Source organism: Aythya fuligula, chromosome 27 (assembly GCF_009819795.1).
Source record: "Aythya fuligula isolate bAytFul2 chromosome 27, bAytFul2.pri, whole genome shotgun sequence".
NCBI lineage: Eukaryota > Metazoa > Chordata > Aves > Anseriformes > Anatidae > Aythya > Aythya fuligula.
The window spans coordinates 751,181-771,606 of NC_045585.1; the positions used below are offsets into that span (position 1 = coordinate 751,181).

The following is a 20,426-nucleotide window of genomic DNA, read 5'->3' on the forward strand; positions in this document are numbered from 1 at the left end:
CCTGTTCCCGTCCATTTAGCGTGCAAAGAGAGCATTGATGCAAAGCCAGAAAAAAAAACTGTCCTTTTTATAGTGAAAAATATTTCTCACTTCTCTGCAGTGAGGGCAGAGGGATTTCCAACACCTTTATCAATATATAACACAGTTTCTGTGGTGCTAACTGCCCTCTGAAGTAGAGTATACAACAGTGAAATCCCATACAAGCAATACATTAAATTAGATGGGGGGGATGGAGGGAAAGGAGTTGCAGGGACTCCGGCAAAACTAAGCGCACTGGCTGTTTCACAGCAGACCTCTGAAAAGATATCAAGTACATCTGCAGCAGAAGATGCCAGATCAACACCTTCATAATTAGGAAGGAACATGAATGGCTCATTACCATTACAGAACAAACAGAAATCTGCAAGTGCTCCAGATTTCAAAATATTCATCAGAGCATTACTCTGGCACCTAAGGTTTGTAATAGTGGGCTGAAGGAATGCTGTACCGTTCAAACAACAAACAGCATTGACTTTTAAGGAACCGTGCAGCACCCACTTATCAAAACGCACCAGCAAGCACAGTTTACATTGGTGGGGAAAGCAGTGAGAGAAGAGATGTTTATGTCCATGCAGATACTCTGATTTTTTATAGCAAGGTTACACAGCCCATCCCAGTGCAATGCACCCTTGCCCTGCCACAGACCCTCCCACCTCACCAACCTGTTCTGTTGGAAGCAACCGACTCAGTCTGCGACACAAGGCGTTGGGGCAATGGAGCCTCGAGGCCTGGTATGAGACTCTCAACAGCTACGTCAGGTTTTCCTTTCCAAATGTGCAAAACGCCAGCGCAGAGGAGAATCCAGAGGTTAGTTTGCAAGACACCACGAAAGTTAGAACTAAGAAGGCAGTTGTCTGAATCCTTTAGCAACTCATTGATCTCATTGACACCTGTCAGCTACATTGGCAGTGAGATGCTGAAGTTAGACTGATAGCAATTTAACCATTAGAAAAGATTAAGAAACTAGTGTTCGCTGGCTTTGAGCTTTTCTGTTTTCTTTTGGTGTGTGTGTGTGCAAATTGAAATATTCAAAGGCTGAAATTGAAGGCTACTAATGCCTGCCCTGCAGCTAAGCACAGGACCTGGGGCTGGGCAAGTAACCGCAGGCTTTTGCGAGGACCTTTTCCAGAAAAAAAAAAACACACCACCAAACAACCAAACAAAAAACCCCACTGACCTTTGAGGAGTGTCCTTGCAATAGAAGTAACAACAGATCATTAACAAACCCACTGTGGAGCCCTTAGCATGTTCCCAGCTAAGCTTGTAAAAAGCCAAGATTGTGAGATCTATTTTTTCATTTCGCAGTGCTCAGCAAAGCAAAGTTTGTAGTCCCCAGTGAGAGGCGATACATTTTTAGAACTTAACATCTTACTGAAAATACCAGTCCCTAGTATTGTTGAACACTGACATCCATTATGTATGGAGATGCTTATAAAGGCTGGACAGAAAGATTTGTTTTTGTATAATTCTTAAAGGGAAGAGGGACAGACAGAGGATGACTGTCAACACAGTCACAACAACCAGGTATAATGCTTGTCTGGGTCTCTTCCTTAAGGACCAAAATTAAGGTAACGAGTCAAAAAGTGAAATTGAAGAACAAGGTTGCATTCCAGTGCTAGGATCAGAAATGGTCTAGCTGACCAACGCAAGAGATCCATGAATATTTTTGTTTGCGTAGCAGTCAGTCTCTTTGTGACTTGTAGGATCATTATCTAAGAATATTCAGACAACTGTCAGAACTACAAGAGGAAGAAAAGTCTTACAGTTAGGTGACTCATTTCCTACTTTTGCATTCAAAGCTACAAGGTTGCAACAAGCCAGCCAAGAAACCCTGGCTTGGACCCAAAACTGAAAGAGCCACTGATTGCAAGTTATTGAAGTCTGCAATCATTACTTTTTAGTTTATTTGGCAAGTGGGTCAAAATATGGTTCTACAACACTGAAGCCTTCACACTGTCTTGGAGCCTGTTGCATTTGGGCTCATCACAGCCCAGCACGTTTACTCTCACAATATGCCCCAGAGCAAATGCTCACTTCCTCCTCCTGCTGAGGGCCGATGACAGACAGGCTGAGTGCCAAGGCCACAGTCATACACACAGCCTTTGGAAGAAATTGAGAGATTTTTTTTTTTGCATCTTCTTCAGTCAACAATTACCTCTCTTCTACCCATGACCAGAAGAATACACAAGGCCCAACCATGCCTTATTATCATGATTCTCATGGTTTCACAGAGAAGGCAGATTTGTCTCTGTATAATCTGTAGCTTCCTATCACATTGCATTTTGCCAACATCAGCAGCTATTTTCAAAGCCCAACAGGGTAAACACGCAGAGTTATCATGCAGGACAAGGCATGCCGTGTCAGACAAAGGGAAGGAGGTACCCTGAGTTTATTGTTACCATTCACAGCATCTGACGTGCTACCGAAGGGGTCAGCGAGAGGCAGGATATCAGGGAGCAGAAGCGCAGTCTCAGGAGATTTGAGCCCCTCAATCAGTTTTTCTGGGTTAAGCAGGAAAAGGAGGATGAAATGCAAAGAAAAACAACAACAACAAAAACATTAATTTGGTACTCAGTTCAGTGGCTTATCACCTACTATGTCAGCCTCTGAAAAATACCTGAATAATCTTGTGTGCAAATAACACCACTCCTTAAAGAACATCTTTTCACTAACGATCAAATAATTTCAAGACAGGGTCAGCTTTTCATCAGCTGGCTACAGTCATCTAGACAGCTGAGATACACTAGACAATCTAGGCACACTTAAATATACCTTAAGTGTGGGAGACAGAGGGATTTGGACAAGCTCTTTTTGGTTTGTGGGGACAGGACAAGGGGCAATGGCCAAAAAAAATGGATCACTGTAAGTTCCACACCAACATGCAAAATAATTTCTTCACGGTGAGGGTGACAGAGCACTGGGACAGGCTGCCCAGGGAGGTTGTGGGATCTCCTTCTCTGGAGATGTTCAAGGCTCCTCTAGACGCCTACCTTGGCAACCTGCTCTCGGGAACCTGCTTTGGGAGGGGGGTTGGACCTGATGATCTCTGGAGGTCCCTTCTAACCCCTACCATTCTGTGAGGACATCCTCAACCACTATGCACTGCTCTCCCTATGAAGCCACTGTAAAATAGCATACGGTTCATTCATTTCTATGTGAAGCACAATGGTGGCCCCCTGAAAACCTAATAAAAAACCCGATTCCTTCTCACCCTCATATAGTCGGGAGCTCTTCATTTGTGTTAGTCTTTATCTAATGAGAAGAGGGACAGATGATCAGAACCTAAAGCCAGGTTTACAACTCTCAAAAATGGAATACTTAAAGTGCTGAAGATCTCAAGCAAAATCAGAAAACACTGAGACACTACAGTACCAGACATCAGAACCTGCCCTCATGTTAAAGAGCTGTCTAGTTACTCATTTCAAATATCAGGTTTCAAAATCAGGTATGTCATTCTCAGCTACATGACTCCCATGGTTTCCATTATCCATCATGCAAAGAAATTTAGATTGCCTGTGTAAAAAAAATTAATCTCAATTATTAATCTGGTGGATGAGTGACTTTGCAATCAAAGTAACCAGGTTTTCAATACTGAGCTTAATTATTTAGCTTCACAAAGGTTTACTCATCACACAAGAAGATAAGGGATATTTTCAGAATTTGTCAGAACTAATCACCTTCAGTAGAGCAGCACTGATAAAACTTGCTCCATATGGACAAATCTGATCACTTCAACTTGTTAAAATGACTACATTTATAATCTAACATTAGAACGATCTATCATATACCACAGCTATGCCTTTAAAACATTTTTACATCTATATTTATGCTTTGAGTTCAAAGGCTAGTATTATTTATTATCCAAAGAAAACATGCTTATAACTGCGCAAAAGAACAGGCTCTGGAATACTGCTGCATAAAAGACTTATCACACTGAGAAAGCCAAAGAACAGCTTAAGTTATACTATTACGCACATGATAATAATATTGATCTTTTATATTGCCCTATATAAATAATAAAACAGCCTAGTGGCTTTGGAACTCCTTATTCAAAACAGGACAAATTCTACTCCCCACAAACAACTTCACAAGCCAACACATTAAAGCAACCAGAGGGGGGTAAGAAAATCTAAAAAGGTACCCAAGAGGCAGCCATTATATAAGTAAAAGCCCAAAAAAGGTCAGCTAAAAAGGAAACCCTAACGGGAACATTAGTCTTGAATGCACTTGAAACCTTCCCATCACTGTCAGGAATATATATATTTTTTTAAGGTTGGATTTGCAAAAGAAAACATCCGCCAACTGCAGTGGTATCATCCATGGCTTCTCACATACACGATGAGGGACTCTTTCCTCAAAGGAACAAGTAGGCAGGAAGCAGGGGATTGGCAACAAAATGTGATGGAGATACCATCAGAGATGTCAGATGGCTCAAACAAAGCAAAAAAGAACACTGAAGCAAAGGTTGGAGGTCATCTCAGGCACAGCAACCACAAATTAATGGAGTTTTTGATTCTTGGAAAAGTAGGGGGGGTAGCAGGACTGCCACCCCAGACTTCCAAAGGGCAGACTTTGGCCTGTTTAGGAGACTGTTTGGTGGAGTTCCTTGGGAGGCAGTCCTGGAAGGCAAAGGAGTCCAGGAAGGATGGAATTCAAGAAAGAAGACACAGCAACAGGCTGTCCCCACATGCCAAAAGATGAGCCAGCATGGAAGAAGACCATCCTGGCTGAACAGAGAGCTGTGGCTAGAGCTCAGAAGAAAAAGAAGGTTTATGACCTTTGGAAGAAGGGGCAAGCCATTCAGTAGGTCTACAAAGATGTCTTGAGGCTGTGCAAAGGTCAAAATCAGAAGGGCCAAAGCCCAACTTCAGCTCAGTCTGGCTACTGCTGTTGAAGTCAATAAATAAGGTTTTTATAAACACATAAACAAGAAAAGGAAGACTAAGGAGAATCCTCATCCTTTATTGGATGGGGCAGGGGTGGTGGGGAAACAGTGACAAGAGATGAGGAAAAGGCTGAGGTACTTAATGCCTTCTTTGCCTCCATCTTTAATAATAAGACCAGTTGTTCTCTGGGTACTCAACCCCCTGAGCTGGTAGATAGGGATAGGGAGCAGAACAAAGCCCTCATAATCCAAGAGTACATTGTTAGTGTCCTGCTGCACCACTTAGACGTACACAAGTCTATGGGGCCAGATGGGATTCACCCAAGGGTACTGAGGGAGCTGGTGGAAGTGCTTGCTAAGCCGCTTTCCATCATTTGTCAGCAGTCGTGGCTGTCAGGGGAGGTCCCAGTCGGCTGGCAGCTAGCAAATGTGACACCCATCTACAAGAAGGGCCAGAGGAAGGACCCGGGGAACTACAGCCCTGTCAGTCTGTCCTCAGTGCCGCGGAAGCTCATGGAGCAGATTATCTTGAGTGCCATCACGCAACACATACAGGACAACCAGGTGATGAGGCCCAGTGAGCATGGGTTTATGAAAGGCAGGTCCTGTTTGATGAACCTGATCTTCGGTGACAAGGTGATATACTTAGTGGATGGGGAAAAAGCTGTGGCTGTGGTCTACCTTCAGTAAGGCTTTTGACACTTTTTCCCACAGCATTCTCCTGGAGAAACTGGCTGCTCATGACTTGGATGGCTGTATGCCTCATTGGGTTAAAAAGAGACTGGGTGGCCGGGCCCAAAGAGTCGTGGTGAATGGGGTTAAATCCAGCTGGAGGCCAGTCGCAAGTGGTGTCCCCCAGGGCTCAGTACTGAGGGCAACTCTCTTCAGTATCTTCATCATCTGGACAAGGGGATCGAGAGCATCCTCATTAAGCTCACAGACAACACTAAGTTAAGTGCCAGCGTTGATCTGCTCAAGGGTAAGAAGACTGTGAAGGAGGATCTGGATAGGCTGGACTAATGGGCAGAGGACAATACTACAAGATTCAACAAAGTTAAGTGCTAGGTCCTGCACTTAGGGGACAACAACCCAATGCAATGCTACAGGCTGGGGAAGAGTGGCTGGAAAGCTTCCCAGTGGAAAGGGACCTGGGGGTACTGGTCGATAGCCAGCTGAACATAAGCCAGCAGTGTGCTAGGGTGACTAAGAAGGCCAATGTCACCCTGGCTTTTCACAGAATCATGCAATCATTAAGGTTGGAAAAGACCTCCAAGATCATCTGGTCCAACCACCCCTCTAACATCAACATCACCCACTAAACCATGTTGCTAAGCACCACATCCAACCTTTCCTTGAACACCCCCCAGTGACTCCACCACTTCCTGGGCAACCCGTTCCAATGCACAACTGCTCCCTCTGAGAAGAAATGTCTCCTAATTTCCAACCTAAACCTTCCCTGGTGCAACTTGAGGCCATTCCCTCTAGTCCTATCACTAGTTATCTGTGAGAAGAGTCCAACTCCCAGCTCCCCACAGCTTCCTTTCAGGTCTCCCCTGAGCCTCTTCTTCCTCATTTCCCTCAGATGCTTCTCACAGGACTTGCGTTCCAGACCCTTTACTAGCTTTACTACACTTCTTTGGACACATTTCAACACCTCAATGTCTTTCCTGTAGTGAGGGGCCCAAAACTGAATACAGTACTTGAGGTGCAGCCTCACCAGAGCTGATTTCAGGAAGCTGTATCAGGAAGAGTGTGGCCAGCAGTACTAGGGAAGTGACTGTCCCCACGTATTCAGCTCTGTTGAGGCCGTACCTTGATTACTGTGTTCAGCTTTGGGCCCCTCAGTACAAGAAGTACATCAAGGCCCTGGAGCATGTCCAGAGAAAGGCTACGAAGCTGGTGAAGGATCTGGAACACATGTCCTATGAGGAACAGCTGAGGGAGCTAGGGTTGGGTGGTGCTGGAATAGGCTGCCCAGGGCAGTGGCTGAAGTCACCATCCCTGGAGGTCTTCAAGAAACGTGGAGATGTAGAACTTGTATGGCTTAGTGGTGGGCTTGTCAGTGCTAGGTGAAAGGTTGAACTAGAAGACTGTAGGGGTCTTTTCCAACCTGCATGATTCTATGATTCTAAGAACTGATTTTAAGATGCTAGGAAAAGACAACACAGAAAAGAAATGTGGGGACAAGATTACAGGGAACATGCTCGAGTCTTTTTCCCAAAAGGAAAACTGAAAGGTAACAGGTATTCATCCAGAGTACAGTTGACTTAGAGAGTACTTCACATTAAGTAATCCAGAGAGCAAGGCACAGGACACAATTGTGGGAAAAACATGGACTGTCTCAGAGTTGTGCAATTACAGATTGTGTTTAGCTCCTGCTTTAAGATGAAGTTTCTAGGCTATGAAGTGATACGTAGGTATGGAGCAAATGTACTTACATTTTAGAAATTTAGGCCTATGATACTCCCTTTAGCAGCAGACTCTTACAGAAGGCCTGTTTCCAAATGCTCAGGTTGATGCAAATGCCCTGAAAAGCTGCGTCTTCAAAACCACATATACTCTGCCCGAAATCATTCCTTTTATGATCCCATTTCCAAATGTCTTGCTCCTTCAAGTCTCCCTCCTTCAATCTTACCTTTCCAAATACAGTTTCCTTCTTTTCCCCAATAGTGCAGATTGAAACTGTCTCTTGGTCAGATACATAGGAAATAACATATTGAGCTCAGACATTGTTTAAACAAGTAGAAATTACAAGAATAAACATGTTATTCTTCTCCCTTCTAGGCCCTGGACTCAGCCAACTTTATGCAAAGCTTTAGGCTGACAGTGGTTCTTTGTCTTGTTCTGTTAGTTGTCTTTTTCTCATTTCCTTCATTGTTGGTTCTAATCTGACAACACTTCTACAGGTAGTTACTTGACCTCTTAGTGCATGATCAAAAGAAACTTTATCCCTCTTGAGTAAGGGTGAGAGGTTCAACAAAAACAAAAGGCATCAGGATGAATGGGAAGGGAGATAGCCAAAATAACAAAAAAAATCATATACTTCTGCCTATTTTGAGGTTTAGTGGTTTGTTTCCTGGGTTTCTGTTTAGTCTATCATCTTGTACCAATCCATAGGGTTAAGACAGAATAGAGGAACAGCAAAGTCACTTGAAGCAGTGGAAAAATGACATTTAACTAGAAGTTAACGGATAGTTAGTGATGGCCCAGGGAAAACCATGGTTCTGCATTAGGTAATAGGAATACCTTCTCTACAGTTGTTAGGTTTGGTCTCTTTAGCACAGCACACTTATTCAAAAAGACACGTAAACTAAATGAAGTTTTTCAGAATCCACATCAGACATTCCTAAGTCCAAGAACACCACATGCCTTTGCAGTGACATATAAATTCCACTCTTAAGCCTCTGCCCTACAAAAGCTCCAACGATAAAAGCAGTAACTTAAGGCAGGTATATTCTGCACACTAGACTGTTTCCCTCTGCATACAAATTAGGCAGCTTCAGTTTAATTATATACAGCTCTTGAGAGAAAAACTAGGCTCTCACATGATACTGAACAGAACTGGGGATCCTGCTACCAAAGGAATTATCTAGCAGAAGTTTAATAGAGAAAAGAGAAAAGCTGCTTCATCTTCAAGTGAAGTAATGGTTGAGATGGACAGAAGCCAACAGTGCTAAGTAATTTGAGTAAGAAATTCAGCAGCGCAAGAAGGAAAAATGGGGATTAGTGATCTCCTTTCTATTATCTGTACAAATGCACAGTTCCAAGTCATGCATATATGAAACGATCATAAATTGCTGAACAGATTCCACCAATAAAGCGAACAGCATGCTATGCGTATCTGCCTTTTGTAGAAAGGATGAATGATACAGTCTTGGGTCCATGTACAACCTGAAGAACATCCTCTCCCATCTGCCATCCCCTTAGCACAGATTTTCTACTGCTGTAAAACCAAGAGATGTTTTGTCACTGCAGTACCAGTTTCGTGTGACTCCCAGAACATGCAGGAACACAATCACAGGATGTGATTTGGAAACAGTCACGATGCCAAAGGAGGTCAGTTATACAGCAATCAGCAACATAACAAGAAATCAAGAAATAGCCTCTTCTATACTGCAGTTTCAGGATTCACTGCAACTAATTTTGTGCATGTATAGAGCTATCACTGGAGCTTAAAAGGACAAAGCACATTCTGAACCAGTCATCATGCTGTTAAATTCAGGATTTTGCAGTGTCAGAGATCCTCCTGCCTCGTATAGGCATATCCAGACAATTAATATGTAAGCATATGAGTAAGTCCAAGGATAAACAAAGTTAAGAAAATATAACCCCATTTAAAAAAATTAAACAGCTCCTGAAGGGCTTTCAAAAAGGGCTTTTATCAAACTCCAGCTGGGAAATGTCATTTATTTGGTAACTGTGCACCCACATGAGGCTTTCTGTCAGAGGCACCCTCATCCCTAGTTAGCCTACCAAAAGTCTGCCAGAAGCTTTCCAGGTCACAAGAAAAGCAAGCTTGATTCAGGTACAGGATCAATCTGACCTTTTGTACTTAATTTTCTATTTTTTTTTTCTTCCTGTTTTCACTCATGACAGGATGGCAGCAAGTTTGCTACAGCTTTGCATCAGCTAGTAAGGATGCTGGCTGTGTAAGCAAGATTCTTTAATAAATCTTAAAGAGGTATCTCTGTTTAAAAGAATGCAGAAGGCATTAAAAAGAGCTCTCTGTCAGCTGTTCCAAGAGCTGAAGCCTAGCCACTTTCACCTAAAAGCCTGCAGTATGTCTCACTTCATTCTTAGGTTCCCAGTCCCCCCAAGTAAGAAATTACTGCCTGTTTCCCTAGCACAGTCAAAATGAGCAAAACACACACTGCAGAAAAAGAAAAGCAAGAGTATAACCTACAACTAATAGCTCTCAGAGGCTTCCCCAAATGCAGACATTGGTAGCTTCTTGAACTTGAAAACCAAACCACTTCCTTGGGGAATGAACACAAGAACTTTTCCTCTGATTTGCACCAATATAAGAAGGATGCAATACCATTTAGCATCAGCAGAATTAACTCTGAATTTGTATCACAGGACAAGAAAGCAAGATCAGACCCCACACATAGATCAAGGAATAAGGCCTTGGACAATTTATTAAAAAAACGGATCTTTTTCTTCATTCTTTTCCAATTCATGCACAATTTAATTTGTGAGGTTTACAATTAGTCAGTTTGCACAGACTTTGCACCTGCAACACCACCACTGCCAAAGACTAAGTTGGCATGCTGCATCTATACTTTTATACCTTTAAGCAAAGTATATGCAGAAAGCCTTTTAAGAAGAACTACAGTGATGAAAAAAATAATCAAGAGACAGGGGAGGGAAACAGGTTTTTAGTTAGAGCAGGCTATTAGAAAGAACAAAGATTCCCGAGAGACTTGCAAGTTAAAATGGAAACAGAGGGCAAAAGCCTGTCATACTTGGGTAAAATGCCAAACAATCAAGATGCAACATCTCAAAGCCAAAAGATGTCCACCAGCCAGGCACTGCACACAGTAAGAACGTTACTCACTCGTGTACTGCAGAGGAATAGCAAAAAGAAAGACAATTCAATAGAGAACACAGCAGAGTTCTTTTCTTCGGATGGCAACTGAGAAAGAAAGACAAGGTTGTAAAAAATGCTGCCAAGTCAACTGTGTTGTGAGTGGGAGGGCAACTTACCAAGGAAGGTATAGATTAGTAACTCAGGAAGATTTGTGCCTATTGATTAATCAAATATTAAAGATTAAAGGAAGCCTTGCACATTATTCAGCCACAGAGAACTTTGACTAATCAAGGGAAAGCACTGAACTTCCATTTTCCTAATAGATTTTCTGCCAAATGGAATTGTTTCTTATATAGCACAAATAGAAAGAGAAGATAACATAAGTAATATGCTTTGAAAATACATATATATATGTTTATGGACACATATCATTTTGTAAAAATCATAGAGAATAGTCAGACATTTCAGTTTTTCCTTAAGAGATCAAAAGTGAACAATTTTATTGTTTCAAATTAATAATATTCAAGTTCTATAGTATTTGTCAAATGTCCCCTCCTGCCCCAATTAAATTAAAACCCAGACAGAAACAACACTAGAGACAATTTACACTCATTTAGTTGGGGTTCCAGTGGTCCACTGGCTTTATTACTCCAAATCATCAAAACACCATACTATACTGTCAGTTAATAATACAGCAATTAATTCACCAGGAAACTAGCTGAGTAGCACCTACTCTGCAACTTCCAAATACAAGATGTAAACTCAAATTGTTAGTACCCAACAACACGCTCATGCATGCCTGCAGCAACCTGAAGCCCAGTCAATGTGTCATTTTGGAACAAACCTTCTCATTAGAATTCAAGATTACTTTTTTTTTTTTTTTAAAGCCACTGCAAACAGCCTGACATAGATTGGTAGAATTACCTTCTCAGAATTTATGGGCTTAGGGTAGAGGGGGTTATTTTGCTGGTTAAAAACATCAGATATTTTCTGCCAAACAAGAGCCCTACTGCACTGGCAATATTGGTCCCACTAAAGCAGCTGAACTTGCGTGTTTTGACAAAGATGTCAGTGACATGAGTCCTAACTCATGCTCCCAAATGCTAGAAACTGAGAGCTTTAGCAATCTCTCTCAACATTTCATGATTCTTTACACGTTTCTAGTTCTTCAGCCATTGCAGTAGCCTGAAACTCACCTCCAGCTTGCAACCTAGAGGAAAAAAAAAGCTTAAGAGAACCTGTTCCTGAAGGTCTTACATTAGAAGACAATGAGGAAAATAAATATTCCTGTTTTGCTTAAAACACCTATTTTTGAAGCCAACTGTATGTTTAGCAGGAATGGACAACAGGCCCATACGTTTCTGATAGGTATGGCTAGGAAACAGGCCAAGGGTGTGGACATAAACATTTTGTTTTGAAGCTGCACTGCAAGTTATGTACTTCTGCAGCTCTGAGAAGTATCCTTTTCTAAAATGCACACAAGTCCATGGGCGTTTGAAAAAAAGAAAAAGGCAAAAATAATCCTCAAAGTGCTTTTTAAAAGCCTCAAAGATCCAATGTGATGATGATTCTTTAATAAGCAACACTGTTTGTCTTCTCATCAAAAGCACGAATATCCAGTCGTGCCCAGATGGCACAGGCATGCTTCCTTGGCCTGTTTCCTTCCCCAGCTATATTTGCATGTTTATTTAACTGTGCTGGACAGGGAATTTCTCTTATCTCACTTTCTGTTATGGCCAAAAAAGCACTGTGGAGGCTGCTTCGTGTTGCTTTTCTTCAAACAAATACCTAACTACACTTGTCTCTCAGCTGTAGTTAAGACATTGAATTGTTGCAGAAAGTGAATGGTTGTGTAAACATGCAAAGAATGACCTATTTTAAAGAGAAAGGGGTGTTTTGGTAGGCAACACCACAGAAAGACCACCAGCAGCACCCTGCTCGCACAGTCTCAGCCTGCACATGAATCAGCATGGCACAGCCAGCAGCACAGGCGGGTTTGTTCTCTGGCCAGCAGCAGGGAGGAGCTGAGCTCTTTTTCTCTCTCTCCTCTCACACCGAGGTGCTCCTGCTCGACAGCTGCTCCTTGCTTGCGCTGCCAAGGACCCACACCCACCACCACATCTCTCTCTGCTCCTGCAGAGAAGAGAGAATAAGCCAGGACTGATAGCACAGAGTACCTGGAGAAGAACATTGCCATTGCTCTGGGACTGCAAAGGCAAACCCCCACCCCCACCCCCCCAACAAAACCTCAAACAATTGGAAAGAAATATTTTTGGCAATATCTCAGAGGGCATTTCACTGGCTCCACCCTTCACTTACACAAAAAACTTTATCTGAGCAGATGTTTCTAGATAAAGAACATCAGGAAAGGCTCTACATGTATCCTAAGAGATAACTTAAAGGTGCAGATAATGATGTCAAGACAGCAAGCATATCAGCATGTTCAGTTTCAGCAGTTAATAATGAATATATGCTAAAACAAGCATTTGCATGCTCTGGGTCAAACCTCATTAACTATTTCTGGAGCCCATCCATACCATCAGAAACAAAGTCAAAAGAAACAAAACAACTACACACAAAAAATAGACACAAGACTATTCACAGAGTGGAGTCCCAACTACTCAGAGAACAATCTTAAAAAAAAAAAAAAAAAAAAAAGTTAAGCTTCACAACTCTTTAATTTCACATCTCCAGAATACCTGGTGCATAATTTACCCTCCCATGCTTGCACAAGCTAAATGCGTATTGATAAGTATTAAGTAGTGACACAAAGCAGAAAAATTACCATTCTGATCAAATACTCCGTTATGATTAATCAGCAGTGAAGCCTGCAATAAGCTTATTAAGGACTTGGCTCACTTTCCTACATGCAAAGGGAAAAATGTTTTCAGCATGAATATTTAAGTCTTCCTTGTTTTAACAGATGTTTTGCTGTGCTCTTACTCTTGCCACCTCCTCTTATGAGTTAAAATTAAGAATTGTAGCCATTACACAACAGAGAAGGAGAAATACACTGAAAAACATTCTACTTCCACTTTATTATTGCCCAGAGCTGGTATTTCTGCCCTCAGTAGGGTGCTACATTTCCTCCTCTCTAGGAACACTTTTACTGAAAAAGCCCATTAGCTGTAACAAATTAAAACCAACCTCCTCTAGGATTCTGTGCATCTCCTACACCACAATCCACAGAAACAGCACTGCCTGCTAGAACCTGCTGTCAAAGGTTTGTCTTTGCTGTGTGTTTAACTGACTCCACAGAACCAAAAATGTGATCTTGCTGAACCAACGACATCTGAGCAGTCATACTTAAAGCTGTGTCTGTTGCCTATGGCTCAATACTGACATTCTTCTCCATTTGAACATATTTAGGCTGTCTGGGGATGGATCCTATGGCTATTCACGTGTTAAGCACTGTTTACTTATTTCTCAGGAATCTGTTATAGAAAGGCTTGTCTTTCCATCTGTGCATACTGAGGAAAGGTAGGAAAGCACAAGGAGGTAGGTCTCCAGCCAGCATTCAAGCAATGCCACCTGCATCCTCAGGTGCCAGCAAAGGGAGCAAGTTTGTGGCAAAAAAGAAGCTGAGTTCTCAGCCAGACATCAGCTGTGACAGGCTTAGAGCACACAAAGCTGATCTAGCTGGCTCTGTATGGCAAATAGGGAAAATATCAAATAAAAGCCTCACTTATGCCTGTACTAAAAGCCTTACTGAACAACACTGCTCTTGTAAACAGGAGGTACAAGTTCATGCTTTTACTTCCAAAAGGGCTATCCACAGTCAAAAAAACACAGATGTAAAATGTTGTCAGAGCAATGGGATTTGCAATCAATGTTTTTCAGAATATTTTTATTTCTGAGAGAAAAAGCAAATACTTAGCAAGCGTTTAAACATAATTCTGCTGCTTTTGTGCAAAGAAAAAAAAAAAAGCAGCTTAGTAACATGCAATAGGAGATGCTGGCATACTAAGAGCCATAAGTCAGTCCCAACCCTACTGACTCAAGGGGCACAACTAAAAGAATGCCTTTCACATCCACATCCTCTCTGCTCACTGTAGGGATGTTCTGCACAAGGCACACAGTACAGGTAATGCAGGCAAACAAGCACAAAGGCCACTCAGCTCTGCGTGACAGATTGAAAACCTGAGTCCAAATTTGGGAATTTTTTATTTTTATTGTTTAACCTTTTCTGTTTGATCTACAAGCTCAGACAAACCCTCTCAGTTTTCAAGACTAAGGATAAGCATGAAGCTCTCACCCTTGAAAACAATCAAAACTTTCATGAGCTTCTGGCCTCATCAAGTTTGATGTTCAAGAAATTAAAAAAAAATAAAAATCAGATGTCTTCATAGCAATTTGCAGGGAGCCAACAAAACCAGATCTCTCACACACCTTTGCCCCTACAGAAGCAGATCAACATAACTCAATAGCACTGACACAGGCAGGCAAAGAGATTTGCCAAAGGTTTAGCACAGACTTGCAAAGATATGCGACCAGTCTGGGACAAATCTGTGGGACACGCAACCTGGCACTACAAAAACTGCCGACAACTGCTTCTCCCATTATTCACACCTAAGGGCGGGGCCAAAAGACTATTCCTTTGTGGTGGTTTCTGTACCACAAATAATCTCAGAGCTCCTGCAGCTAAGTCTGTGACTGCTGCTTTGTGTGATTGCACTGTATCAAGATGCAGTAGGCAATAAAGGAAAACAACCAGCTTGGTGCTTATCCGTTTATGTAGAGCACATCAGCAGAGAACTAAATAGTAGCCTGGGCTGTCAGTCTACAAGTCAGGAAAACCAGCACTTCACTAGCATTTGGGGAAAGATTAAAAAAAAAAAAAAAAAAGTGTACAATCTGCACAAAATCTTCTATAGGTTCTTTTCATACTAGTGCCAGGCAGGTCAGGTCCCAACAAGCGCTCACATAGGAGAGAGAGGCTGTCATTAAGTTCTGTTTCACTTATTCAAATGCTGAACTTTGAGAAAACTCTTTTTCAGTTGTAATGCATTTCTCATACTCTTTGAGCATTAATCAGAATGAAACAAGCCCACCTAAACTACAGAAAAAATAGACTTTTCCCCTGAATCACTTAACTTTCCATGGAGAGATGTTATCTTTACAAATACATCCCTTTGAAGCTTGGGTCCTCTACAGTCCAGCTACCAGTGATTCAGAGATTGAGCTGAGGACAAGGGTGAGGGCTGTAACAAGCACTTGTCCTCTGGGGATGGCTGACAAGAAGGGACCTGTTGCGCACATTCATGTGAGGGCTTAGAGAAACTTCAAGATAAGAATATTGCTATATTCCAAATCTTACTGATTTGCAAATAAGCTCCTAAGCACTTACATAATCTTGTGCTAAAAAGTGTTGGCTGCTGCAGTCAGAAATAACCGTACAGGAAAGACTTTCAAGTAGAACTGCAAAGTAAATGGAAATAGCTACCAACTGCACTAGATAATTTTGCCAAATCAAAAAAGGTTACATGTTAACTTGTGCTTCAAATGAAGCACGCTTTTGCAATAGGCTTTGAAAGCCAAAGAAACACTGACTCTTACAGAACAGAAATATTAACAATAATGAAAACTGCAATTTCAAAGTTAGACTAATCTGAAAATGGTTTGGATGAGTACTAGTAAAGTACTCAATGATTATTTTTGGTTTTGAATACTGAACCTTTAGAGACAGCAACATAGTTGGTATTAGAAGCTATCTGATAGCCCTTGGGGCTGCCATGAAAACCAAAGGCACTTGTGCTTTGCACCGCTCACCACCATGCAGATGCGTAGCACGTTCTGACACTGAACATCACTACCACTGAGTTCAGCAGAACTTGTCAGTGCCCAGCACTACTGACAAAAGCCCAGGGTTTCAGGTGTGCCTAGAAACAGAACTGTAAGATTAAGAATACAGAACTAGCAACAACAATCTCCCCCCATCTCCATAAATTCAGTTTAATTACCTGGTGTGTCAGATAATGGGAGAGGAATGAAAGGATCAGGCACAGTCAGAAGAGGAGGGCTAGTGTCCAAATTCAGAATGTCTTTCGTTTTTTCGGCTGGTAGCCATGAAGAGAAAAGGCAAAGTGAAACAGGGAAGAGAGAAAAGCAGAAAGGATCAATCTTAACTCTGAGACACAGCTCAATATTACAGAGTCCAAGCTGTGGCATGACAACACACTCAGAACAAGTTTATGTTGCTAGAGAAAAGGAAAAAAACAACAAAAAAATATTAACATAAATATTAACATATAGATCTCCAACACAGTTTAACCAACAGATCTCAAAACATTCCTGGAAAGGAAAGTACCATTATCTTGATTTATAGGAGAACAAAAAAAGGAAATACCTTGACAAAAGACCAGCCCCCTTGTTAGGCCTTTTTTTGTCTGAAATGAGATACAGCATCTAGCATCAGAGAGGCTTAGACAGGCTTGTATTTAAGAGGAAAGAAAATGAAAAGGGCTAGAAGTGTCCATCCTAGTGCCAGCACTGAATTTCCAAAGCACCTTTCTATATCAGACTACAGGACAGGAGAGTCAAGGGGCAAATTTTAAAGATAACTACTAGAAGAATTGAATGTACTACAAGATCCAGAAAGCCCAGAATGTGTGGGTGCTTCTCAAACTTTGCAGAAAGCATGTTACAGCTGAATCCAGGGCTGCTGTTACTCAGCATCACTCTAAGAAGGTTGACAGAACATCATAAACTGTTCACAGGACAGTGAACTGGAAAAAACTCAGAGCAACTGCCTAGAGTGCTCTTGCATTGTGGACTTGAACTACTAAACTCTCAGGTAAGAGCCAATACTACCAAACTCAGTTATAAGCTTCTCTAAATCTGTCAACACGTACAGAAGCAAACGTAAATGGATTTGTGTCTTCTTGTCCCTTGAAGAAGACTTCCACGATTCTTCAGTCACTTCCCAGGGATTCTTTTGCCAGCAGTTGGTCTGCTTTGGTGAGGAAGTATCAAATGGTTGCATTTTTCACTGGTGAAAATGGCTGCATGAGACAGGAGAGCACTTAGGGCTGCTCTAAGCAGCTTGCTACTACTGTGCTTGCCTTCACCATTTACCATGTTGATTATGAGACAAACTGCTCTTCTCTAAGGATTTTTCCTGCTCACTCCAGCTTCTGTTATTCTCTTCATTCTGTGGCAGAGATACTATTACTCTTGCTCCATACAGCCTAACATTGGTAGGCAAGGAAGATACTCCACAATGTCTGAGCAACATCTGAGTCCGAGCCCCTTATTGCACACTGCACATTTTACTCCCAGTAGCGAGCCATGTGGTGCTTCAATGTACGTAGCTTTCTTGTGAACTTCAAAGGTTCACTAAGTTTCTTACCTCATCAAAAGCTCCACTTCTGCCTATAGATGATGCATCCTTACTCCACTACTCAACTGTGACAAGTCTATGTGCCCTTGTTTGCTGAGGAGACAACCCTATCCTGAAGTTCTCAGTGCCAAGACCCAGTTCACTTTGTATCAGTTTTACCTCCTTTCAAAGAAGATATGACACGGAATTGCCACTTTTCAGCAGTGCTGTCCAAGGCATTGCCCTACAGAACATACTCCAACTCACCTGTTCCAGCAGTGAAGGTAGAAGGGCCACCAAATGCATCTGGCTGAGTTGCAGAAGAAGCCGGCTGGAAACCCAGAATCAAGTTCTCTGTGGAACTTCCCATCTTTTCTGGAGCTTTTCCTGAAATGCCAGACGCAGTTTTAGGGGAAAAACTTCCATTCCAAATGTTGTTTACTTACCTATACTTTTAAGAAGCTATTTCAGTTTCTGACTTTAGACCTTTCCTGTAAATCATTACTTGCAGATCAAGTAGAATTTATACTGTAGCTTCTACAACCAACTGATCAAGGCCACAGTAAGAGCAGTTAGTACCTCTCCCTTTGAGGATCACAGAGGACAGGGGCTGAGACAGAACATTGGAAGGATTTAGCTTGTACAGGTACAGCAGACAGTGACAACATGGGAGCACCCCAGCAGCATCTGACAAAGCATCATTCCATGCCACTTTCCATTTCGAGAGCAGGCTGGCATTAAACTACCTCCATGAACTTACCATCACCCAACTTTGCAAAGTCCTTATTCAGCAGCTCCTCAGCTGTGAGTTTGGAGAAGTTATCATCATCAAATGGATTCCATGTAGAGACATCAGGTGGGTTATAGACATTCTGCTGTGAGGTCCTTGGGGAACCCGAGGGCGTAGTGGAAGCAGATCTGGATGTGATCATCCCAACCAAACAGTCATTAATAATCCATCTGAAACTCTCTGGCCAGCGCTATGAGCCTAGTCCAAGCTACTGCATTATAATTACTTGCTACTTAAAGCACTCAGTGTAAGGTATTGTACTTGCATACCCAGAACACTAGGACCAGCAAGCCTTATCTATTTGTAATCTGTTTCAGCATGCTGATGTCAAAGATTAAAACAAGCATCATAAGCATTCCATGCAAAACAATTTTCTGCAATGTCCATGTGGAGGCTTCCTGCCTGTAGATACTATAAGAACAAGTATCAAATGCTCCTGCAGGAGGTCTGGTGCTATGCAGCATGCATGAAGCATGCACCAGGGTTACTGGTGGAACAACTGAAGCATGAACTTTTGTAATCCACTTGAAGGCCCCATTTGCTTATGCCTTTTGTGAGAGCAGAAACACTCAGGAGGACTTCTGCCCTTGAGGAAGATTTTCTGTGACTTTCTGCCAAGCCCTACACTGTGGTCTTGGGAATGCGAAGACTTGTACTGCAGAGTTTGCTGTCTACCTTCACCTCAGAGCTGAGCCCAGGAAGTCCCCAAAGAGCCTCATGTACCCCCCACCTATGATACCAACTGAGCAGCCACCTACTTGGACTTGTTGAGACTGGCTTCAGCAGCAGCTGCCTGCAGGAGCTGGGTAGACTTGCTTGCTGGGACCCCAAAAACAGCACTGTGGGTCACATCACTCAGAATCCTCCTGTGTCCTGCACGCTGTGTCTTGGGGGAAGATGGAGGGGTGAGAGAACCCAGCTTCTGCCCCTGAACTGCTGTAGGTGGTGTGGTTTGAGGTTTTTGTTGTTGCCTTATTTGCGCCTGCATCTAGGACAGAAAGCAAAATGGTTATGATCTTTGTGAACAACTGCCATGATGGAAAAAAGGCTATCTTCTGGAGGATCTGACCTCAAAGTCATAAATCAGGAATAGTCTGGAGGGAAATTAAGCAAACAACAACAACAAAAAACAATACCACACCAAAACAACAATTAAGAAGCAACTAGGGAGGTGGAGCGCTGGCAATAGCTAGTCTATAGTTTCAGCATTACCACAGTTGCACAAGAGGAAAACTCTCTCCCCTAAGGTCAACTGCCCTCAGAAACTTGATCAAGGGTAACGAGGCCAAAGTCCAGTGTAGACCATAGAAATCAGATCATAGTGTGCAAAAATTTTGCTATACAGACACATAGAATGGAACAAGGTGAAGGGTAGATAATGTGTGGTTGGGTTCAGTTCCTAAAGGAGTACATGATTTCTGCAAAAAAAATCATGCAAGAAGCTTAGTTTTCTACCCAAGCAGGAAAAAGCAAGGACACAAGGACCCTGGGAGCAACATTTGCCATTTTCATGTGCAGAAAAAAAAAAAAACAAGCATGTTTGGCTGAGGTGTAAACAAGTCCAACTACAAACCCTCTGAAAACTTCAAGAAGTTTCTCAAACCAATTTTATCTTTTCATTACTTCAGTCTTATTTGTGTTAAAATCATAAATCCATAAATGCTTTTGATACTCTTTTCTAGTTATAAACAACATCACTTCAGATGCAACTTAAAAAAATAAAATTAGTGTCTGTGAGATAGCATGATCCAGCCATTGGGGGGATTTAAAGAGGGGAAACCTGAATGCAAAGAGCAGAAAGCTGTGCACGTCACCTCTACTGCCTGGATACTAGAGCTCCCTATTCCCCATTCAGTAGCATCAC

General features: G+C 42.1%; 1 protein-coding gene across 4 annotated transcripts in view; it reads right to left on the reverse strand.

Annotated features, from left to right (window-relative positions):
* AAK1 (AP2 associated kinase 1) overlaps window positions 1-20,426 on the reverse strand; it is an 87,005-nt gene that overhangs the window by 17,330 nt on the left and 49,249 nt on the right. For 3 of the 4 annotated variants that reach the window (XM_032204076.1, XM_032204078.1, XM_032204079.1), the window contains exons 14-19: window positions 19,321-19,550; window positions 18,533-18,690; window positions 18,040-18,159; window positions 16,415-16,510; window positions 2,439-2,540; window positions 702-803 (exon numbers count right to left, since the gene is read on the reverse strand). In XM_032204076.1, the coding sequence (XP_032059967.1) occupies window positions 702-803; window positions 2,439-2,540; window positions 16,415-16,510; window positions 18,040-18,159; window positions 18,533-18,690; window positions 19,321-19,550 (808 nt within the window). The remainder of the gene's footprint in view (window positions 1-701; window positions 804-2,438; window positions 2,541-16,414; window positions 16,511-18,039; window positions 18,160-18,532; window positions 18,691-19,320; window positions 19,551-20,426) is intronic. The other variant, XM_032204077.1, reaches the window with a different exon arrangement.